Below are 25,023 nucleotides of genomic sequence, written 5' to 3' on the forward strand. Positions count from 1 at the left end.
AGCATGATGAACATTCGCGTAAATTTAGTCGATTCAACGGTAGTGACTCTCTGCTCGTTTATAAATAAAAAGCAGAAACGATCAAGAGTTATCCGATTGTTTCTTACCCGAACTACCCACATTTTCAAGGGTCTGATTGTGCTCCTAATCCACCCTCAGTTTTTAATCTTCTCGGCAGCTTGAAATTTTATTTTCTCGAAGTGAAAGTAATTTTTATGCGTGATAGCCGTACTATGCAGTAGTTTAACCAGAATCCTTAGGCCAGAAGATAAAATCTAAATTTTGTAATAAAAAGGTTGCCATTGCTTCGAAATTCACACATCATTTAATCAAAACTACTAACAACAGCGATCCATTATCAAAACTCATCGCTCGCTGGAAAATATAATTCCAAGCCCAGGGAGAAATTGTAAAAGCCGAATATTGAGATATTATTAAGACGAATATTGGGTTATTATATTCCAACTATTCGATATTCGCTTAGTGCAACATCAAAATAAGTTTTAATTATTTTCATTCCTTGCTTGGGCTTCCAATTAAAATAGACACTTTTTAGAGACTGATAGGGGAAGGCGGGCAGTATGGTCATATGAGGTAAAATGGACCACCTTTCATTTGAGCTTAAAAAAACAGAATTTGAACTCGATAACCTTAAGACCTCATAAAGTATGCTTCGATTAGCCACCACCGTAAAACCGACGCAAAAATCTGATTTTGTACTTTATATATCCATACAAATCTGAAACGTTGATGCTACTACGGAAATCTTAAAAGATTTTGGATGTAAAAACAAGCTTTGCATAAAGTTTGTTTATTGTTTTCAATTTTTTTCATAGCAGTTTGTTCTCCCATTGTTTATAGGCATTATGTGCACAAAGTTGTATAGATTCTAAAATCAATTTTCAATAAAACATAATTTATATGAAACATCTAGGAACGGGGCAATATGCTCATCGTAGGGGGACCATTTCGCCCCGTATTGTGTAGAGCCACACACAAAATAGTGTTTTTCAAAAATGATCACAAAAAAATCTAAGTAATCTTTTTAACAAAATACAACTGTGGTATGAAAGAAGATACATCAAACTACAAATTCAGCTTATGGATCGATTAAATTATATCGTGTTTCTATGCTTTTCAAGAACTTTTGCTTAGGAGGACCATACTGCCCCTATCGACCCTATTTATAATTCTCTTATGAACGCTACTTTGCACCCAAAGTTAGGCAATATAAAAACCGTATCCAAACGTTTACGCTAGCGTTTCAGCAGCAGCTTTACTCTTTTCAACGTCTGCTCTCCACCACATATCGTTGCTGATAGCTATAGCGATGTGGACGATTTCTACGGTGCATGCATATTACGTAGTGCAGCTTAGGCGATTATCACTGTGAGTCATCGAGTTCAGTTTCAGTATACACAATGAGCAAAATACACGAAAGTACCTACCTAGTTTGAAACATTTTGACAAAACCCTTAAGTTCTCTCAAACTTCTTTGCCTCCTCAAGATATCAACTGCGACGTATGCGGCGTTCAGAACTTCCCTGGGATCCGGTACGCCTGCCTCAGCTGCCATGATTACGACCTGTGCGAAAGTTGCCAGAAGCGTGGAGCATTCAGTAAGACACACGCCCCTTACCATCCAGTGCAATCCGTCCTAACGCAGTACGATTTCGTGCAAAAGTTTCAACACAGTGGAACGACCAGTTCTACGGGGTTCCAAATCTATCGTTGCCCACACTGTGGGAATGATGGCTTTAGCTTGTCCACATTGCTCACTCACCTGAAGGCGGTGCATCCGGAGTCTAAGAACAGAGTCCGTTGTCCCGTTTGCGTCACGTTTCGAATAGGCCGGTACGGGTCGGATCTGCTCGACTGGAGTTTGGCGTTCCACATCGAGAATGGACACATGGGATTCAATACCGGTGGGGTGGATAGAAGCGCTAGAATAGGACATTAATCGACGTTCCTTTTGTTTTAGATGTGGAACATATGTTTAAGACCCTGCAGTACGCGGCAACGTCTTATTCCAGAGGCAATCCGTCCTGGTCGATAGATGCCGATGGGTGAGTGTAACATGGTAGATGCATGATAACTTTTTCATGGGGAAAATTAGGTACATTCTCCTACGATTTCAATTTACTTATTTCTAATAATAAGATAATATTTAATCCGTAGGCTGCGGGACGAACATTTAAAATTGAAATTACTCGTGTTTAAATATAAGTCAACATACTTCCATGAAATTTACAGGTTCGCTTTATTATTGATTTTAGTTTCATGAGTACTGAGGAATCGTAGATTTGGAGAATTGTAAACAAAGTTAGGGGTTGGCGGAGCAATATGGTCATACGGGGCAATACGGACCGAGCTTGAAATACAGATTTTGACCCCGATAACATTACGGGGTGGTACAAAAGATGCTTCAATTAGCCACTACCGTGAAATTCGTGTAAAAAATTGGTTTTATACTTTATAGAGTGCTTCGTGAGGCCCAAGCAGGACGGTTCGGTTTTGCGTCGTCCGATAGATTTTGCTCACGGTTTCGAGCGTGTTTTCGTCGCCGGAGATTTTTTTTTCCCTATTTTGGAGCGTCTTGCTGGGTAGGTATTTGGGAAGGTCCAAGCAAGACGGTTTGTTTTCGGAACGCCAAGAAGTTTTGCTGTTAGTGTCAGTTTTGTGTTCAGTCGAGAATGGATTACCAACTGGTGAGTTCGTTTCATGCTTATGATAACACATTTTTTCTTGAAAGCGTAGCTTTTATGTAATATTAAAACAAACTTTGTATGGTTCGTCACTATAAGTGTCGGCATTATGCTATTTTCTTATACAATTTCAATATACATACAGTCATCTCTCTCTTACTCGATATTGAAGGGACCATCGAGTTAGGGAGGTATCGACTAACAGAACACAAAACCAGTGCATCTGCAATCCAAGGGACCATCCAGTTAGCCATGAAAACCAAATTTTACTATGGTTCTCTAACTCGATATCGAGGTACGGAATATCGAGTAAGGGAGAGTTAACTGTATATTATTCTCTTTTTGACATTATTAAAATTATCTTTTGAATTGTTCGACATTGTGAACGTTGACGTATTTTTTAAAACTTCTATCATATCTTTTTTTTTTTTGTTGTATGGTATTCAGTTGGAGCTGCCTGACAGCTTAACTTGTTGAGGCTAAACCCTCGGTCTGGCTTTTGCCAAGTTTCCCCTCTACCAGGACCAATACTCAGACGGACTAGGCAATGGCGCCCACATGAACACTGTTTTTTATTAGTATTGTGACGTGGTAGTTTTTGAAAAGTACCCATATTCCCTTGCTTCTGAGAAAAGGAAGCATTATGAAAATCAGCAGCTCCATTAGAATTTGTTTGAAATAGTAGTGTAGAATTTGTTTGAAATAGTAGTGCATTACTAATAGAGTAGTGTGTGATCCTTTGACCGTGACGCTTGCTCCTGCGGGGGCGGGTGAAGCGGTCAGACAGGATCAATCTTGTTACGCGCGCAGTGCAGTGGGGGGAAGAAAAGTGGCGTGATCCGCGAGATAATTTAGTAGTGTGTGATCCTTTGACCGTGACGCTTGCTCCTGCGGGGGCGGGTGAAGCGGTCAGACAGGATCAATCTTGTTACGCGCGCAGTGCAGTGGGGGGAAGAAAAGTGGCGTGATCCGCGAGATAATTTAGTAGTGTGTGATCCTTTGACCGTGACGCTTGCTCCTGCGGGGGCGGGTGAAGCGGTCAGACAGGATCAATCTTGTTACGCGCGCAGTGCAGTGGGGGGAAGAAAAGTGGCGTGATCCGCGAGATAATTTAGTAGTGTGTGATCCTTTGACCGTGACGCTTGCTCCTGCGGGGGCGGGTGAAGCAAACATGTTATGCGCGCAGTGCAGTGAAAAAGTGTATCGTATTTGGCGGTAAGCTCAGTGTGGCGACGGAAAAAAAGAGCATTACATCCAGGTAAAATCGTTCATTATTATTATTTACTCACCTATTACCATTTGAAACTAAATACGTGCCAGGGTCGAAAATTTAATTTTCGATTCGGGAAGTGTAAAAACATTTCATATATCCATTTGATATCTGGGTGTTTTTATGCGGGGCTTACTGTATATGAAAATGACCTCAGAATGTGTGTGTATTTACTGCCATTCTTGAAATGGGTCGTTGGAATTTCAGTAGAGCTATCACCTTTCATCTCCCGGGTTAAAATTGTCTGCAGATATAAATATATCGAAGGGTATCAAATATACATGCATACAATTTTCTTCCATAAAAGCACTGCCGGTCAGTGGGAGATGGATTGTATACACACACACAATAGTAGTGCATTACTAATACTGTCTAGTCGAAATGGTTTTGAATAATTTGTCATTCAAGTGCTATTATGATTACTATTGTCTTTTACGTAAGATTAGAGTCTTAAATGTCAAGTGTCGTCAAGTCTTAACAAAATTAGGCTGTTTAGTAGTAGTTCTAGTTAATTTCATTTTTTGTTGTTAAAAGCATTTATTGGTCATTACGTTCATATACCCTTAAAGAAAAAAAGTCACTTTACTTGTCTGTTCAACAATTTTTCGAAACTAGCAAGTGTACCCTAATGATCGATCTCAGCGTCTTACTTTCCATAGTCATTTTTATAGTGAATATTGAAGAGTAAAGTTACCTTAGGCTTCTATTACAGTCTCCTACAAGATTCACTTTTCGGTGGCAAATGCAATGCTTCACAACGCCTACTTTGTAAATTATGCGAAAATGAAGCTGGAATTAGATTATTTATACCGCTGTTACAAAAGAGGTATTTCTTATTATGGCAATGTAAAAACCATATTAAAATAAGATTGTCGCCACTTATTTCTACTCAGTGAATCTACTAGTAATTTTCCTAAGAGTTCCTAAGTATTCCCTACGTCGTATATGATAACGATGTATCTAGCTAGCTAATAGTAAGAGTGGCTACGGATCATTCTGGTTAGCAAAAGGCAAACTGAACGTCACCAATAGTATTAATGTCCACTTCGAATAGATTAATTATTTGAAATGGGCATCAATTCTATCAATGACGCAGAATGTCCGTTGGATCACATTCGAGATATAAGTGTAGAACTAGCCCTCGTGCGTTAAAATACACTCAAATAAAGATTTAAAAAAAAAAAAAAAAAAAAAAAAAAAAAAAAAAAAAAAAAAAAAAAAAAAAAAAAAAAAAAAAAAAAACAACATCCGAGATATTATTGCGTCTATGCCATATGAATTATGACGCGGCTTTAAGCAAAAAATGCCAAAATGTGATACCACCACTACAGGTTACGCCTGTGGTTTCCATCATATGGGCTAATGGATTATGCCCTCCCATCGCGGCAAGGTCGCATAACCAAGGGGAGGGTTTTTTAAAACTTCTACCATATCGAGACAAAATGCACAGTAATACTCATGTGTCATTTTCAAACAAACTATGTATGGTTCGTCACTACAAGTGGCGGCATTATTCCTGTTTCATATAATTTAAAATATATACATGTAATTTTCAGTTTTCGTCATTAATAAAAACGTCTTTTGAATTGTTCGACATTATAGATGTTGACGTATTTTTTAAAGCTTCTACCAAAAACTTCTCGGGACAAAAATACAAAACTAGCTTTAAATAAAGGTCGTATATTTCCCCCTTGTCCATGGATCGCATCACCGACCAGAGGTGACTCCCAGATTTTTTCCTCCCTCACTAATAAACACCCTTCCTGTGGTGATTGTGGAGATGCAGAGGTATTCTCGGTCTCTAGAAGCAACAATCAATACACCACAGACAAACAGACGTAACACTTAGAACAAATCTCGATCAAAATCATAGTCATGAGGACATGTGCGCCCAATGCTAAAATTATTGTATTTGGCCGACGGGCCAATAGATGGCGGTAGTGTGCAAACGTCAAACGCGAACAAAAACGATGCGAGCGCTGCGGGTGGCGGATTGGCCACCTACCATATTTTTGAATCGCCCGTTAAAAAGGTGGTCGATGGACAATGATGAGAGTGTGGCGTCTGTTTGTCTGTGATTACACCCTAACATCCCTTTTTTTTTAGATTTAACATCATTTCGTTCTTCTACTTGCGATGGGCATATTGTGCACAAAATTATACAGATTCCTAAATTCATTTCCAAGTGGCGTTAATTCAAAAACCCTACTTTCGTTAGACGATCTTATATCTTGAAAACGTTGTGGACACAGCTTTTACTACTTTCAGCAACCATAAAATGGCAAAATAGTGTGCCATGCCTTGTGCATGCATGCTCGTAAATAGCGCAATCGTTGCTACACTCAGCTTAGCTAACTATGTATGTGTGTCACAATTGATGCTTCGGTTGGTGAGTTAAATAGGAAATACATCTATCGTTTAGTGTATCTACAACACAATTGTTACTAATTAATTTGATAATGTATTTAAATTTAAGAATAATAAAAAGATGAAAAAACTAAAAAAATAACCCAAAGAAAATATATAAAATTAAACTCCAATTTTAAATTCAAAAACTAATTAACAAGCAAACTTTTTTTTTTGAACTATTTACACTTTAGTCCTCTCAGAGTCTATCCTGGAGATTCACTGGGCGGACTCACTTCCCACACTGGTATCACGAATTCAATTTGCACAATAATTTAATATTTAACCCTCTAATACCCAACCCCTTTAGTGGGGACGGACCTGGTGTAGTGGTTAGAACACTCGCCTCTCACGCCGAGGACCTGGGATCGAATCCCATCCCCGACATAGTCACTTATGACGTAAAAAGTTATAGTGACGACTTCCTTCGGAAGGGAAGTAAAGCCGTTGGTCCCGAGATGAACTAGCCTAGGGCTAAAAATCTCGTTAATAAAGTCAAACCAACCAACCAACCAACCCCTTTAGACGGGGTACACTTTGGAATGATTGTACCCCGTTTGGCATAATGGTCGTTTGGCATAAGGTCGTTTGGCATAAAGCCGTTTGGCATAATGGCCGTTTGGCATAATGGTCATTTGGTATAATGGCCGTTTAGCATAATCATTAACTTAGAATGAATATCGCCATTTTCGAAGCTTTTACCGAGATCAACACCACTGAGCCCATAGCAAACATTTTGGTAGGTTCTCAACAAGCGTGGTGTTCGTTCGGAGATAGCACTAAATACAACTCGTGACGGGTCTTGTGGAAGATCTTTTTGGAATATTATTTTTTCTATATCCCAGAACATAGAGTATCTTTGAGCTTGTTGCGATATACATATTTGAATATAGTAAATTGGCAAAGAAAGTTCGCAGTAATTCATAAAGGGAACGCTCATAGAATATTCCGCTACAGATCAAGCTCTGTTCCAGTTTGGACGTAACACTTGATGAAAATTACTTGATAAAAGAAGGGGAAATTTATTTGCAAAATATAAAAAGCCTCAAAGATCTACTACTGCAGCATAATGAAAAAATATCCTATAAGTATATGAGAGCAGATTATTTTTCGTTTAAAATGTTTAAAAAAAAAAAATCTTCTCAAAGTATAACTCCAATGAACAACGCATTTTTAAAAGAAAACATTTGTGGCAAAACTATTCAATCATTCAATATAAATATATTAATTTTTGAAGTGTACATCAAAAACACCGTCTTTTATCGAAAGAAGGGAAAATTTGTGATTGAGATAATATTTTTCCAGCATATTTCGAAAGGATGATCTCGTTTGCAAACAGCACGTCTTGCAAAAGTTGAGAGACCAGCAAAATATAAAAATGGTTAACAATTAGCTTTACTTAATAATAAAATTTAAAACAGTATAAATATAAAGATCAACCTATTTTTAAAAGAAGGCAAAATGTATGATTAGATCTATAGAAGATTGGACGACAAAAATTATTGCGGCCTAATAAAACGAAAAGACATCAACAATTGCGTTCAGAATCATCGAAGTGTTTGTACTACTTTTCCCCGAATGTGGTTTTTCCAAATGTCGATTCCCGGAATGCCTGTTTATCAAATTATCCTATTCCCTGAATGTCATTTCCCCGAATGAGCGGTTTCCCCGAAAAGTGGTGCAGTTTGAATAGGTGCTATAATAGTTTTCAGTGGCTGGATAGTGAACGAGAAAGAACGATAAGCAATCAAAAGAAGGAGGTATTCTGTCATTCTCGGTTATACACATGTTGGAAAAAATGCTGAAGACGGTTAAACTCGAAAGAACCGCCAATTAAATAAAGAAGGGTGCATATTAGATGGCCAGTTCGATCACCACCCTGAAATGTATAAAGTTACGACAATTATGAGTGCCAAAAACTTTTCGGGGAACTGGCATTCAGGGAAACGACATTTGGGAAACTGACATTCGGGGAAAAGTAGCACAACCCATCGAAGAAGCTGCAGTAAACGATGTCTCCATTCGCTGATAACGTGAGTACATCAATGTTATCGAATGCCACCCTTTTGTCACTTGGAAACAATAAAATATTTAAAAAAGAACAACCTATGTACAAAAAAAAAAGTGCAATTTCAACATTTTTCATACCTATAATTAAAGTTTCATCACATTTCGAAAAAAAAACCTAGAACGTTTGAAAGAGGGGGGAATTTGTGCTATCAAAATCTTTAGTGCAAAAAATTATTCAATAGCGAAACTTAAAAGAAGAATTAATATTTGAAAGAAGGGTAATTTCTGGGTATATAATAAAATATTATTGGCAATAACTTTCCTAACATGCTTTAGTTTAATCAAGAGCAATAATAATATAATATGTTGAATAAAGTATCATTTTGTATCATGACCAGTGTTGATAGACTCACACTCAAAATCTCAATCAATACGCTCTCCTGTGAGAGCAAACTCATTAGAGATCTGCTTCGCAAATCTCACGCTTGAGATTTTGACGCAAAATCAACTCAATCAACTCAAACCGTAAAAAATTATTCAGTCGCAAAACCCGGCAAAAACTCGTGAAACCCGAATGTTGTTGTTTACATTATAAAGGATTAACATAATTTTACCAGACTAACAAGAAATAATTGCCGTACCTGAGTAAACTGTGGAAATGCGAGACAATGAGTTAAAAAGGTGAGTCAACTCATCCATGATTTTTTGACTGCTGAGTTGCATGATTGACAACTCACGCATGAAAAATCTCAAGCGTGAGTTGTGAGAAATTGAGTTTTTCACAACACTGATCATGACTCCAAAAACAAGTGTGGTCAGAAAGATTCTATAGAAACGTAAAAACGAAAGTCATCTTAAGAAAGTCTTGATTTCAGACTTATTATGCCAAACGACTATTATGCCAAACGGCCATTATGCCAAACGACTTTATGCCAAATGACCATTATGCCAAACGACTTTATGCCAAACGACTTTATGCCAAATGACCTACCACCCTTTGGAATGTTGTATATTTTTTCGTAGCTCGGAAATCGAAATGATATTGTTTTTTGCTTAAACTTTAGCTCATAACACGCATATAAGGACAGTTTTTTTAAGACTTTTGTAGCTTTTTTGTATTTTTTAAAAATGTTTGAAAATTTGTATTTTTATAACCTAAAAATGCCTGAGGTTCATTCAACGTGTAATACAAAGAATCATACCTTTTATATTTTTCTACAATCAACCTATCACAGAAAAAGAGTCTGGTGGTATTAACATAATTTCAACTGTTTTTCCGTTAGCTACACGGAGAATAAAATAAAATTCATAAATTTACGAATAAAAATAAATAATAGCCCAAAACGCGTTTAGAACGATTTTAGATAACAAAAAAATATATTTAGATCGAAAATAAAAATTTGGATATTAGAAGGTTTTTATAATGCGGATTGGATTACCGAACATCTCAATATACCGTAAAACGGGGTGAATAGGAAAAGTGGGGCAAATAGATACAAAACGACCTTCAGTTAAAAATGCGACTATTATGTAATGATAAACTTTAAAAACTTACTGAAATATTTTTTTTCCATTAGTTCAATAACAACAGAGTATCGCTAGACTATTTTCAAATTAAAAATGCTACATTTCTCATTAAAAAATTGAGAAGTAAATATTGAAATCTCAATCATTGCTGCTAGCTTGAAACATCCATTATTTTGGCTGATTTCAAAAATGATCGAAAAATTTGCCGGGGCGAATCAGTTAATTAATTTAATCTAGGGTAGTTATTTTTTAATTCTCCTGGTTCATCGTAACACACAAAAAACCCGAGTATGTTCACTTTCTGTACGAAAACATTTTTTTGCCAAATAGTAAAACAGCCCACAATAGAAGTTTATTTGATATTTCCCTACACAGTGCTTCAAATCTATGATTCCCAATTACTCATAAAACTGAACGAAATAATGAAGCAGTCCTGAAAATGTAATGAAAAATATTGAATTTGCTCAAATACGAGCAATTTGAATTTCTCATGACAGCTACACATCCTACTACCGTCAACGTACCAGTACCCGCTCATGTTCCAGTAGCCCGCTTTCGAGTTCAAAAAGTAAGGTAATTTGAATAAATACACACAAAAATGTCAACAGTATGATTCTATTTGTCGATTTGAACCGTATAGCGGCTAATGTTTTCAAATTTACTTCGTGTAAACTTATCTTTTTGCAGTGTGAGCGGGCTTCTGGAACATGAGCGGATACTGGTGCACTGATGGTAGTTGAATGACCTGAATTTCATCTCATCCTTCTCAGAATCTTTTGCAGTAACCAGGGGTTTAGTTAAAAAATATCATACAATCTTCAATTTCAGAGCAATCTGCAGCATATGTTCGGCCAAACTGGGAACGAACGGAAACATTTACAGCTTTCTGCAATGCGGTCACGGATTCCATCGTCCGTGTATCGACTCCTGGCTGGAGAACAACAATTTAAGCTGCCCGATTTGTCGCGTACCGAAATAAGTCAGGCGCCAAGGCTTTCGGATGTATTCAACTGCAAACATGCTCGATACATAATAGTTACTTTATAATAATAAATGATTAACCACTGCTTATCGTGCGCTGTTTATCATTTCCAACGACATCCCTCGCCTTGATGGTTTCGCTTGTCTAGCAGTCACAAACAGCTCTCAATTGGAAAACCGCATAAATCATGAAATAGGCATCGATAGTCCAGAAGATGCTGCCCCAGAACGAACATACCTGATTTACTTTTTCACCACTTGGATAACGTCTTCGTCTTGCATAATGTGCGAAATTCCGACTCGTTGGGGAGAATATTTCGTCGAAGTGCCCCAAACCAGCGCGTACTTGAATTGATCGGCCAGGGTTCGATGGATAGCGTGACACACGTGTTCAACCGATACGCCCTAAATAGGAAGAGAATATGCATTCGTTAGTGATATCCATTGGGTGACAGTTCGCGAGAACCACAACCCCATGTTGTACCGATGCTCTTTAATCGGGATGAAATTTTCAAGGTTTGCTCTTCTACATAAAAGGAGATAGGGAGCTGGATCCAATCCTTGACACTTTTTTCTATCTTTATTACGAGATTTTTAGCCCTGGACTAGATCATCTCTGGACCAACGGCTTTTACTTCCCTCCCGAAGGTAGTTGTCATTATAAATTTTGCGTCATAAGTGACTATCTCGAGGATGGGATTCGATCCCAAGTCCTCGGCATGAGAGGCGTGTGCCAGATCCGTCCCCCTATGGACATTTTTAATTAACTTCGGCAGGGTTCTTTAAGCTACTGAGCTCATATTTGGCCACCAAATGCGTCGTACTGAGGTACGTTTTATTACAAAGTTTCAGTTCATTAAAAGTCCGATAAAAAAATACCCTATTGTGCAAAATTTCAGTTTTTTTTATTAGGCGAAAATGCGGCAAAATAATGACTAGAAAAATTCATGTAGTAAAACATGCAAAATTCCAAAACTGCTACAACTCTAGTAAAATGCAAACATTTAGTTTGTTTTTCATGAAAAAATACAGACTTCCAAATTGACATTTTTCTCCCCAACCGTTTTAAGTAGTGGTTTTTGCATGCAAAATTGGATTAAATAAATCCTAATAGTACAAACATGGACAAATCAATGATTTTTTTTAATTTGGTTGGAATAAATCCACATTGCTTGAAAAGTGAAAGAGTTCTGTACAATCTTTTAAAAAATCATGAAAGTTTACATAAAAATGAGTTCCTGCACTTTGTTTTGCGACCGAAATGCAGTGAACATATTTTCATCGAGTACATTTCAGTTTTGAACACAAAAACTGCTTCTGAAGATGATTTCGACGACGGACTCGTAAACGTAAACGTGGATATGAGCTTGCTTTTCACATATGTGTACCATGAGACTTTTCTTGGAATACATAAATGAATTCTATGCTGTAAACAGTTTTACAACACCAGTCAAATATTAAAATCGATCCCAACTGTAATTGATTTTTTTTTTTCATATTTACTGAATCCGGTCAATCTTGAAATTAATAAGATTCAACATCAAACCATGCTAAGAAGATCAAGTCTATATACTTTACAACACTGATCAGCTTGATGTTCAACTGGGAGGTGATTAAGGATCCTAACAATAGTGATCATCTACCAATCTCCTGTGGATCGCTAGAACTGATTGTAGAAACACGGTTTTCAGCAATCAATTTCAGAAGAATGGATTGGGCAACATTCAACTCGAAAGTGGAAAGTGCAATACTTTTTGTGGAAAGTTAAACAATATACGAACATTTCTTCAATATTCAATATTTAAGGTACCTCAACCCTTCTGGGACGATGAATTGAGCGCAGTCCGCCAGGACTCTAGATCAAAATTCAAAGTCTGGCATTGTATCCTAGAATATGAAAAGTATTGTGAATATGTGGAAGCAGACAATAAAATCAAAAGAGTGGTGAAAGTGAAAAAAAGCAATCTTGGAAGCAGCTTTGTGACGTTTTTGATACCTAAAGTTCAGTTCCGGTTCGTGCATCCGGTGAAAATCGACAATAACGTGATGGACAACAGATTAACATATTCCAGGACAAACTTACACTTACATCAACAATGGAAAATGTGATAAACTTCCCAAATTGAGACTGAATTACCTATGTCCATAGTTCTTGCTTAACAACTTCGGATGTAGATGCGGTTATCCAGAAGGGAAAGGACACTGCTCCAGGAGTCGATGGTATATCTTACTCAGTGACTCGGAGGTTGCCATTCACCGACAAGAAATCATTTATTAAAATTTACAACACTATTTTTGAAACAGGTTTCATCCCAGAGGCCTGGAACACCTTTCAAGTGGTTTCGAATCTGAAGCCTGGAAAATCTCTATCGGCAGCAAACTCTTTCCGTCCCATAGCTTTGGCGTAAATGTCTCCATAAAAGTTATCATCATCAAATTTTAGAGTACAGCTCATCGTAGAAACTGTTAAGACTACACTTATCACCTACATTACACTGGGGAAAATATTTCTTCAATCTTAACACTTCAGTCGTCGCGCGTATTTTGTACAACACTGTTGAAAAAACCTCGCTTTTCGTTCACAACAGCAGCGTGGTGGTTCTGACGGTGGTAAACCGCGCGACGACTGGAAGGTTAAGCATCGCACGGGGCTGTTCATCAACTTCATGAAGTCCGTTGCTGGCCAAGCATGGGGTGCCGATCCTGGCGCTCTTCTGATTATGTACAATTCTTACGTTAGCCGATCTTGGACAACGGGTCCATATTTTTCCGTTGCGCCTCTGAAAAAGATTCGATTACTGTAGACCGGATCTAATGGAACTGCATAGGTACGTATTTTTTTAGGCTGCAAAACGGTGAGTCGACAACTAGGAAGGAGCGTTCAACACAGCTCTGGTCCTCACAAGTTCCTACCTCACGCTTCCACGGGTCAAACGATGACAAAGACCGCCAGCTAAGGGTTGCGTACTTAGCTGGTAGTGCAGCCTGGGCACTATTGTCCTTCTGACATCAGCTAGATTGAGAAGGTACGTCTCGAGCGTCTGTTCACCAGGAGGTGCGACTCAAACAGCGTCTGTTCTGGTATCCAGCGGCTGAGTAAGAAATGCTGAATCGCGCACAGCTAAATCCAAGGTGGTACCCCCATCAGCGCGATCGTCCTAGTGTTAGTTGGGACGTTAAACAGAGCTGGCACGATGGCGCTCCGGCGAGACAGGAGTGTTGGCGTAGGCCCAATAAGACACCCGTAAAAAACCTTATTGCGAATAACATAGGAGATAATACGACCCGGAACAATCAGCAAAGACCCACGCGACGAAATAAGGATTACGATTGGAAACTTGGAACATGGAACTGCAAGTCACTTGGTTTCGCAGGTTGTGACAGAATAATCTATGACGAACTACATCCCCGTAACTTCGATATCGTAGCGCTGCAGGAACTTTGTTGGACTGGACAGAAGATGTGGAAAAGCGGGCATCGAGCGGCTACCTTCTATCAAAGCTGTGGCACCACAAATGAGCTAGGAACTGGCTTCATAGTGTTGGGCAAGATGCGACAACGCGTTATCGGGTGGCAGTCGATCAACGCAAGGATGTGCAAGATGAGGATAAAAGGCCGTTTCTTCAACTACAGCATCATCAACGTACACTGCCCACACGAAGGGAGACCCGACGACGAGAAGGAGATGTTTTACGCGCAACTGGAGCAGATTTATGACGGATGCTCGCCGCGTGACGTGAAACTCGTTGTTGGCGACATGAACGCGGCTACGGGACTCAGAAGTAGCCCAAGAATACGCGCAGCAGTTGGAAGTGGCACCGCACGAGAGCGAACGAGGCACGGTATAAACAGGCGCGGAACAGACAAAACTCGATCTTCCGAAGAAAAAAGCGCCATCAAGAAGAACGAGACCGCGAAGCGATGGAAGAGCTGTTCCGCGCTAAAGACACACGGAAGTTCTACGAGAAGCTTAACCGTTCGCGCAAAGGCTTTGTGCCACAAGCCGACATGTGCAGAGACTGTGACGGAAATCTTCTCACGAACGAACGTGAGGTGGTCGAAAGGTGGCGGCAGCACTACGACGAGCACCTTAATGGTGATGTGGCCAGTAGCGGAGGTGGCACGGAAATAACTTTGGGAGCACGCGCGGACGACGAAAGACTTCCGCCTCCAGATCTCCAAGAGATTAGTAACGGAGATTAGACGGTTGAAAAACAACAACGCCGCTGGAGTGGACCAACTTCCGAGCGAGTTGCTAAAATACGGTGGTGATGCACTGGCAAGAGCGCTGCACTGAGTTATTTCCAAGATTTGGGAGGAGGAAGTATTGCCGGAGGAGTGGATGGAAGGTGTCGTGTGTCCCATCTACAAAAAGGGCGACAAGTTGGATTGCGCCAATTATCGTGCGATCACAATTTTGAGCGCCTCCTACAAGGTACTCTCCCAAATTCTATGCCGCCGTCTATCACCAATTGCTAGAGAATTCGTTGGACAATATCAGGCAGGATTTATGGGCGAACGAGCAACAACGGACCAGATATTCACCATCCGCCAGGTGTTGCAGAAATGCCGCGAATACAATGTACCCACACATCATTTATTCATCGATTTTAAATCGGCCTATGATACAATCGATCGAGAACAGCTATGGCAGATTATGCACGAATACGGTTTCCCGGACAAACTGATAAGATTAATCAAGGCGACGATGGAGCGAGTGATGTGCGTAGTCCGAGTATCAGGGACACTCTCGAGTCCCTTCGAATTTTCAGTTACTTGGTTTCGCCGACGACATTGATATTGTTGCACGCAACTTTGAGACGATGGCGGACACGTACATCCGACTAAGGGCTGAAGCTAGGCGAATCGGACTGAACATCAATGTGTCGAAGACGAAGTACATGATAGCGAGGGGCTCAAGAGAAGAACGGGCACGCCACCCACCTCGAGTTCATATTGACGGTGATGAAATCGAGGTTGTCGAAGATTTCGTGTACTTGGGCTCACTGGTGACCGCCGACGACACCAGCAGAGAAATCCAGAGACGCATCGTTGCTGGAAATCGTGCCTACTTTGGATGCTCCGATCGAGCAAAGTTCGCCATCGCACGAAGCTAACCATCTACAAGACGCTGGTTAGACCGGTACTCCTCTATGGGCACGAAACATGGACCCTTCGTGCAGAGGATCAACGCGCCCTTGGTGTTTTCGAACGGAAGGTGTTGCGGACCATCTACGGCGGAGTGCAGATGGAAGACGGAACGTGGAGAAGGTGGATGAACCATGATTTGCACCAGCTGCTGGGAGAACCAACCATTGTCCACCTCGCAAAAATTGGGAGGCTGCGGTGGGCCGGGCATGTCACCAGAATGTCGGATACCAACCCGGTGAAAATGGTTCTCGAAAACAATCCGACCGGTACAAGACGATGTGGTGCGCAGCGAGCAAGATGGGTCGATCAAGTTGAGGACGATCTGCGGACCCTTCGCAGAATGCGTGGCTGGCGACGGGCAGCCATGGACCGAGTCGAATGGAGACGTCTCCTACGTACAGCAGAGGCCACCCAGGCCTTAGCCTGACTGGTAAGGTAAGGTAAGGTACGTATTTTACTTGGATCCACAAAAAAAAACTCAAACGGCTTCTCTAGAGGTGATGGCAAGACTTACACCTTTGGTGCTTATTCTGCGCGGCGTGTGAGGTGAGACGAATCGAATGAGGTGACAATTATCGACTCGTTCCCATTTTATTAACATTAATCGTCTCACGTCACTCGAGGTGAGAGCAACTCGTCTTGGCTCACACGCAGAAATTCACCGGAAGAAGGTATTCCATCAAATCTTGGAATGATAAATTTGTAAAGACGACAATCGATGGCTCTGCTCCAACCTGGATCCGTCGTAGTATTTTACAGTACATGGCTTATACAAGACGGCAAGCAAGTGGAAACATTCGAAGTACTGCCATGCTTTGAGTTCGAATCAGGCATGTGACAAAAAGTAGTAACTACAGATAAAACGGTATCGTTCGAATTATCAAGAAACCCCTCCTTGAAAGCTAGCGAAGTCGTCCGCAATCTTCTCGAACATCGATATCCGAATGCATTTGCATCAAATCTGGCTACAGACGGTTCCAAAACAATTGATGGAACTGCCTATGTCTATGTAGTAAATGAGCTTGGTCAGCCAATTCTATCCATTGGCGTAAATACGGGGGGGCTAGGGGGGGCTTAGACCCCCCTAGAAAAGTTCAAGCCCCCCCTAGAAAATTTTTACTCTCATGCTAAGCATACGCTTTACTTAAGGGATTTTTTCGATCAGAAGAGTCAAGCCCCCTCTAGATTTGAGTTCAAGTTACGCTAATGCCAATAATCCAAATCAAGTTTCTGTCTTTCATGCGGAGTTGCTCGCACTTCGGTAAGCCACATAAATTATCGCAGCTATGCCGAGGGCCGACTATGTAGTACTCACGGATAGCTTAAGTAGCCTTGAATCTCTTTCCAGCATAAGAATCACTTCTTATCACTCGTCGGCGTGGTATGAAATTAAAACATTGATCAAATCCATATAAGAAAAGAGATTGATAATGATTCCTATGGGTACCATGTCATCATAATATACCGTGAAATGAAGCAGTTGACGGAGCAGCAAAAGGAGCATGCCAATCGGGTGGATCAGATTACTATATCGGTTCACATGTTTGGACATAGCTTATCCTATTCGGACAAGATCTATCAACTAGTGGCAATCAGCTTGGAATGCGGACATTAAAGGCAGATTTTGTCAGAGTATTCTTTCAATCGCCTCAACGCAAGCCTGGTTTAAATATTCTGTTTTTTTTTTCACGGAGAGATATCATTTATCCAAACTGATAAGCAACCACTGCCGTCACACCTCAAGCGGAATAACATCGTCGAACACGAGACTTGCCAGTGTGGTGAAGGCATAGCTTCGCTAGATCATCTCCTATTCGACCAATTCGACTAAGACGATTGGAGACGGAATGTTTGGGCCGATTCGTCGTACCTATAGGGTCTTGTTTCCCGGACTCGAAAAAATCCCGGGATTCGGGATTTTATTTTTAAAAATCCCGGGATTTCCCGGGATCCCGGGACACAAATTAGATGCTTCCAAAACGAATATAGAACGGCCGGAGCGGGCATTAAAGCAATATTTAGTTTTATAGAGCAGTTTCATAATAACCGAACTTGTTTTTGAAGGTTAAGTCGGATTAAAATAGGCAAAAACAATGTTCTGTTAGATTCAATTCATCTGCAGTTGAAGTCAATGGGCATTTATTAAAGTAAAAGAAAAAATAAATCAAAAGTGATACATAAGGTATAGGTGATACCAATCACTCTAGAATTCAACCAAAATTATTTACATTGTTGTGTCATATGGAATCTTTATGCTATTAAATTATTAGCATGACAGCCACAGGCATGTTAGTCCTGGAAAAGTGTGAGGTACACTGGGCAAACTAAAACGGTTATTGTAAGATAAAGTGGCATCGATAAAATTTTAATGTTTTTCAACCATCTAAGCATTTTTTGACAAACGGAACAAACTGTAGAAAAACCTATTACAGTATATTGGAAATTACGTTACTAACATATCAGAAAAAAAGTATAGTCTTTGCAGTATCATCGCGACACCAACGACCATGACTGACACCACTTTGGTTTCTGGCCGGCATCACTTCCAGACAAGCACAGTTAAAATGACGACAACGACCTTTTTAATTACTGCGATAAACCTCAATAAAAACGGTTATTTAGTAAGCAAAATACAATAACTAAAATACATTCTTGTATCAACAGTCACCAGAAAAATATGCAGCTTGTTTTGTTCCATTATAAGAAAATAATACAACAGTATTTTCTAGCTCAACATGCAATTTCGGGAAATCCCGGGATTTTCGAAAATATCCCGGGATTCGGGATTTTTTAGATCCCGGGATTTCCGTGTTCCAGTACTCTATCAGTTCATGCCGAGACTATCGACGCCGAGAATTCGATTTGGAAATCTTCATCCGAATTTCTACCAATGCTGGCCCTGGACTCAACCCCTCCTGGACACCCGGAACGCACTCTAGCCCTTGATTCCTCTGACGCAGTCCTGCCTTCTGCTGGCTCCGTTCATCAAAGTCGTTCCGGTCCTGTAGTCAGATGTGGAGAGAGGGTCTTCCAAGCATCCAATCACGGCGAGTATTTTCCTTCTGTACGCCCTCAGTCGTCGCCTGATATTTACATGGATTTCAGGAACATCAGCGATCCCGTACCAAAACGATTCGAGGACATCGTAGTTAACTACCAAAATGTTGGTGGAATTAACTCATGTGTGGAGGACTACCGCTTGGCTGTTCCGGGTTCCAGTTTTGATATCATCGTTTTAATCGAGACGTGGCTTGATTCTCGAACTTTGTCTAGCCAAATTTTTGGACCAGATTACGAAGTTTTCCGTTGTGATCGGAGTCCAGATAACAGCAAGAAATCTACTGATGGTGGCGTACTCGTTGTAACTCGTTATCATGAAACCACTTCTGTCGCACTGCAAGCAACACCTTTGTCCTGATAAACACGGGTTTGCTGCCGGTCGTTCCACGGCAACCAATTTGCTCTGTTTGACATCGTTTATAACCGACAGCATGGTAGAACGATCACAAACGGATGTTATTTACACCGATCTGTCCGCCGCATTTGACTATTTTAATGACGTTCATTCGGCCATCAGAAGTCCTCGGCTATCATATGCTAATGATCTCAAAATGATTCTTAAGATCCACTCCATTGCCGACTGTGGGGTTTTGCAACAACAGCTTGATCACTTTGCCGATTGGTGTTTCCTGAACCGTATGGTAGTTAACCCAAAGAAGTGTTCCATTATAACGTTTACAAGGAAAAGACAGCCGATAATATTTGACTACTGCCTGCTGGGAACTACAATCGATCGTGTGAACCAAGTAAAAGATCTCGGGGTGATTCTGGATTCAAAGCTGACATTCAAGCCGCATGTTACGTACATTGTCGACAAGGCAATGTTCTGGAATTGGGATTCATCTTCAGGATTGCAAAGAACTTCACAGACGTCTACTGCTTAAAGTCCCTATATTGCTCGCTCGTGCGCTCCACTTTGGAATACTGTTCCGCGTGTTCCGCGGTCTGGAGCCCCGCTTACGACAACGGCTCCGAAAGGATTGAGTCCGTACAGCACCGCTTTCTTCGGTTTGCACTTCGGAAACTGCCATGGAGAAACCCGTTCCGACTGCCAAGCTACGAGAGTCGATGCCAGCTGATTGATCTAGAGCTACTTCGCACCAGAAGGGACGTCTGCAGAGCTCTTATGGTTGCAGACACGCTACAAAGACGGATATATTGTGCCTTCATCCTGGAAAAAAATGGTTTACACGCCCAGTCACGATCACTCCGGAACAATGTTATGCTACGCTTGCCACTACGAAGAACTAACTACGGAATGCATGGGGTGATCATCGGTATCCAGCGCGTCTTCAACAGGATTGCCCTACTGTTTGACTTTCACCTCACCGCTGTGAATCGCTTCGTCGAAGATTTTCGGAGTTTTTTGCTGGTAGAAGCGGATAACGACAACGATTATATGTTAAGTGTTTTTTTTAATTGCCTGACAACGTTTATCATTATGTTTGAGACTGTGACCAAAATTATGTTTGTGATCTAGTTTTTTTTTTTTTTAATTTGTATTGCTGTCCTTAGTTTAGACAATATCATTGGGGCTACGAAGCCTGTTGATAAATTTAATAAATAAAATAAAATAAATATAATCAGCGGATAAATGTCTAATTTAAATTTTGAATTTGTGGTAAATTTTTTGAAATTATTCACATATTTTTTACAAAATTGCTGAACGCATTCCTTACTAAATTTCTAAATTAAATTTAAGCAGTCTATGACGAGTTTCTGATGAACTGTTTGAATAATGTTCAGTTGGTATTCCGTTCCGTTCGAAAAACTTCTGTTCAGATTCCTTCAGAAGACAAGTTGGAGATTCACACAGTTTGACTTACAGTCGAAGATTAAGCTAAGTAGGTTGTTCCGCTCAAGAAAAATAAAAATTTCTGCGGAAGAAATGGTTAAAAAGTTTTATACAGCTAGCTCCATTTGAACCGACATTTTTGCATTTCTTGCAAGAAATTTCCCACGCAACAAGAAAGCCGACTACTTTTCTTTTCAGGTGCAAAGTTCCCTTTACCCCCATGCAATACCTATACCAGAAAATCAGCCAAACACGACAAAAAATGTCTAGATTTTTCGTCAGAAATATTTGCAAAGTATTCGTATCCTTAAAAAAAGCTAGCCAATATTTTCTTGACATCGAAGAGCTCCTGTGGGAATCTTTGGGATCTGCTAGAGTAGCTACTTGGTATTTCAATCTAAATACTCTGCAAGGAGAAAAAAAGTAGAAACTTCAGAGACCTTTTAGAGATTTACATTGAAATAAAGAACAAGTCTCTAAAACGGTCCTGCTACCTGCTCTGCGATATGATGGATTACCTATTTTATCAAACTTAACACCATGCTCGTTTTGATGTTCATTTAACAAAGAAATCATACCAAATTTCAACTTAATCCGTGCATTTTTACTATAGGACAAATGTACCATTAGTGGTGCACCTAAGGAAAAACTGCTAAAACATAGCGATAGAATCATAAATTTGTGGGCTTCGTAGCCGTGCGGTTAGTGTCACCGAGGCATTTAGCCGCATCGTGCTAAGGAGTGTGGGTTCGATTCCCGCCTCAGGCCGAAAAACTTTTCGAGAGGAATGTTTTCCGACTGTGCCACTGGGCGTTGCATGCTAGTCCGTTGTCTAGTGTGGTGCTTCCTTCAAAGGGCAACTAGCCCACTGGAAGCATTAACGTGTAGTGAAAAAAACATATCAGTCGATAGATTTCAAACTCTTCTATCATTCAAATGTATAAAAGTCACGTTTTATTTGAAATTTCCCAGCAAAATGTCTTGCACCAATAATAGGAACACTGTTCCTTTAGTAGAGGTATGTTTTAACCCTCTAATACCCAACCCCGCCTTTAGACGGGGTACACTTTGTAATTTTGTGTATTTTTTCGTAGCTCGGAAATTAAAATGATTTTATTTTTGGCTTAAACCTTGACTCATAACACGCATATAAGAAACGTTTTTTATGATTTTTGAAACTTATTTGTATTATTGAAAATTGTTTGAAAAATTGTATTCTTATATAACCTACAAATGCCTGGGATTCATTTAACGTGTATTATAAAAAATCGAAACTTTTATATTTTTCTACGATCAACCTATCACAGAAGAAGAGCCTGATGGTATTGAAATAATTTCAAATCTGTTTTTTTCCGTTAGTTACACGGAAAATAAAAAATGTTCCAGAAAAAAATTTAAAAAATCATATTTTCAAAAGTATATTAAAAACTCAAATTTTTATTATTGTCAAAAATCAGTAACCAGAAGCGGCTTCAAGAAAAAAATTAAAAGGATAGGGATGTTCAAAAATAAAAATAATAAAAATCAAAAATCAAAATTCATAAATTTGCGAAGAAAAATAATTCATTGCCCAAACCGTGTTTAGAATGATTTTATATAACGAAAAATAATATTTAGATCGAAAACAAAAATTTGGGTATTAGAGGGTTAAGAATGATTCCTTTTAGTGGCGCAAACCATTGATTTCTTATGGGACCCTCCATTGATGCACCAGGTGCAAAGGAGCAAAACATTTTAAGCAAAGTAATTGTTTTAAATAGTTTAATGATTGAATTTAATGGATATTATTCGATTACTTGTATCATTTTCGCATCGTGCATCCTAGAAAAAAATCATACAGTCATGTTTTAGCCAAACATACCAAAATACACTACCTCTACTATTGGAGCTACCTTCACTAAGGGAGCGTTTGCCCTAGTTATATTAGTTTTCATGAGTTTGCATGTTTTGTAGCATGATATCATCAGTGGTTCTTTGCCCCACTTTTTCCTAGCATAAAAATCTTCAAAATACAATAAAAGTTTGACACAACGTCCCTTGAAAAGGGGATAGCGATTCTCGCGAACTAGCTCCCAAAGCCCCATAAATCATATATGTATCCTTACCCTTCTCAGGATCAATCCATCGTCGAAATCTGGAGGCGCGCCGGGCTTCTTGGTGTACACTCTAATCAGCATCAGGTGCTCCCACAGCACCTCCAACAGGTAGTCCAGGTTTAGATGCATATTACAACTAACTACCACACTGAAATCCTGCCGAGCCAGACGATCCACCTCCTCAATCGAAATCTGATCGATCTTATTGTACACGTAAATGCACGGCAAGTAGATTCGATTGCCCGTGACCACATCGATGAACTCATCCTCAGTGCAGTCCTCTCGGAACAGCACCTCAGCGTTGAAGATCTTGAACGAGTGCAGAATCGTCTGGACCATCTTTTCATTGCATCTCGTCAGGGTGCATGTTGCATTGAAGCTCACGCCGCCTCCCTTCTTAATCTTGAAGTAGATGTTCGGTTTCCTCTTGTTCAGTCTTAGTCCCACCGATTCCAACTCGTACTCCAGCAGTTCGCGGTGCACATTAGGCTTCGTGGCATCCAACATCATCAGGACCAGATCCGCCGTTCGGGCCACGGCAATAACCTGCCGACCACGACCCTTGCCCTGGGCGGCACCTTCAATGATTCCCGGCAAATCCAGCAGCTGGATGTTGGCTCCCTTGTACTCGATTACTCCCGGAATACACGTCAGCGTGGTGAACTCATAGTTCGCCGCTTCGGATTCCGTTTTGGTCAACGTCGACAGCAACGTAGACTTTCCCACCGAGGGAAACCCGATCAGCGCAATTCGTGCGTCGCCGGATTTCAGCACATCGAAACCCTCACCCTTTTCGCCCTTCTTTGAGGGCTCGAGCAGCTGCGACCGGTACTTGGCAAGTTTCGCCTTCAACAATCCCAAGTGGTATTCAGTTGCTGCGGAGGGAGATCAAAATCCGGTCATCCAACATCTACATAAAATCAAAACAAGCCAAAAGGTTACCTTTGTTCTTTTGGGTTTTGGCGATTTCCTTTTCAATGTCGGAGATTTTCTCCAGGATACCCATGATGGAGCGACACTTTAACGAAGCGCTACACAAAAAATACGAGGAAATGAACCGATTCTGAATGGATTTTCCGAAAGGAAATTACGACGGATCGCGATTCCGCGATGAACGAGGCGAAGAAAGATGAAAAACACGCACCGACCGACTGAGCTGTGACAGAACGGGTGTTGTGCGCGACCGCATTTGACAGCGGTGAGAAATATTTCACCGAGAAGGGCTCCCAGATAAGTGTTTGAGAAAATCAAAAATCAGGGTCGAAGTTCGGCTCTCCAATCCTCGCTCCAATCAACGGTTTGCTATTCGCGATGACGAAGGCAATCGGGTCCTAAAATTAATTTCTAATGAAATCTTGTTTTTATTCAATAACACGAAAGAGCATGTTACTGCAATCAGTTAAGCAATTTTTCCCTCTCAAATAACGGCTCTATCATAGCTAAACTTTAATTTACAAATTGGGTCCAAAAATGAACTTTGACACTTTTGATCATGTTTGACGTTCACTTAGTCGACAAAAACACCACAGGGGTTTTAGTTTTAACACTGGGGTTGTTCCTATCTGGCATTTCGGAAGGGACATGGAAAACTAAATACACTCAAAATTTGAGTTTAAGCCATGTGGTGTGACAGAAACTAAAAAAAAACATAAAACAATGTTTTTTGAACTCAAACCAACGGAAAACATTAGAAAATTGAGTAAACATGTGTTATAGGCCTAAACTTAAGCGTGTGGCACTAAAATTGGGACAGGGCTTTAGGACCCTATTACCTACATACTTGAATTTCAGAGTTGCGTTGTAGGTTTTGTGCTCTGCAAGATAAATCCACGTAATGCGATTATTGTGCTCTGCAAGATAAATCCACGTAAGGGATGGTACACAATTTATGTCACGCTAAATTTCAACTTTTGCGACCCCCTCCCCCCCCATTTGTCACACTTTTTGTATGAGTCCTCCGAAAATATTGTAAGGCTTGTCACGCTTGGCTGGACCCCCTCCCCCCCTTGGAGCGTGACGTAA

The 25,023-nt window shown here is 40.3% G+C and overlaps 2 protein-coding genes across 2 annotated transcripts; one reads left to right on the forward strand and one right to left on the reverse strand.

The window, feature by feature from the left end:
* Positions 1–1,332: 1,332 nt before the first annotated feature.
* LOC110677834 lies at positions 1,333–11,077 on the forward strand. Its single transcript, XM_021849455.1, has 4 exons — positions 1,333–1,440; positions 1,509–1,925; positions 1,982–2,066; positions 10,747–11,077. Exons 1-4 carry the CDS (start codon positions 1,422–1,424, stop codon positions 10,895–10,897), a joined length of 672 nt encoding a protein of 223 aa, XP_021705147.1. The 5' UTR covers positions 1,333–1,421; the 3' UTR covers positions 10,898–11,077.
* On the reverse strand, positions 10,940–24,174 carry LOC5576019 (developmentally-regulated GTP-binding protein 2). Its single transcript, XM_001662307.2, has 3 exons — positions 23,944–24,174; positions 23,011–23,876; positions 10,940–11,304 (listed from the first exon to the last, which is right to left on the reverse strand). The coding sequence occupies exons 1-3, from the start codon at positions 24,005–24,007 to the stop codon at positions 11,143–11,145; spliced, it is 1,092 nt and encodes a 363-aa protein (XP_001662357.1). The 5' UTR covers positions 24,008–24,174; the 3' UTR covers positions 10,940–11,142.
* Between the last annotated feature and the right edge of the window lie 849 nt (positions 24,175–25,023).

This window comes from Aedes aegypti, chromosome 3 (genome assembly GCF_002204515.2).
Source record: "Aedes aegypti strain LVP_AGWG chromosome 3, AaegL5.0 Primary Assembly, whole genome shotgun sequence".
Taxonomy (NCBI): Eukaryota; Metazoa; Arthropoda; class Insecta; order Diptera; family Culicidae; genus Aedes; species Aedes aegypti.

Bases quoted from the DNA above. Each gene is read 5' to 3' on its own strand.
- LOC110677834 (XM_021849455.1), top strand. The intron at 1,926-1,981 runs GTGGGGTGGATA...CTTTTGTTTTAG, and splicing joins ACACATGGGATTCAATACCG to ATGTGGAACATATGTTTAAG. The intron at 2,067-10,746 runs GTGAGTGTAACA...CTTCAATTTCAG, and splicing joins TGGTCGATAGATGCCGATGG to AGCAATCTGCAGCATATGTT.
- LOC5576019 (XM_001662307.2), bottom strand. From the start codon at position 24,007: ATGGGTATCCTGGAGAAAATCTCCGACATTGAAAAGGAAATCGCCAAA. The intron at 23,877-23,943 runs GTAACCTTTTGG...CTCCCTCCGCAG, and splicing joins CAAAACCCAAAAGAACAAAG to CAACTGAATACCACTTGGGA. The intron at 11,305-23,010 runs GTAAGGATACAT...CTTCCTATTTAG, and splicing joins ATGGATTGATCCTGAGAAGG to GGCGTATCGGTTGAACACGT.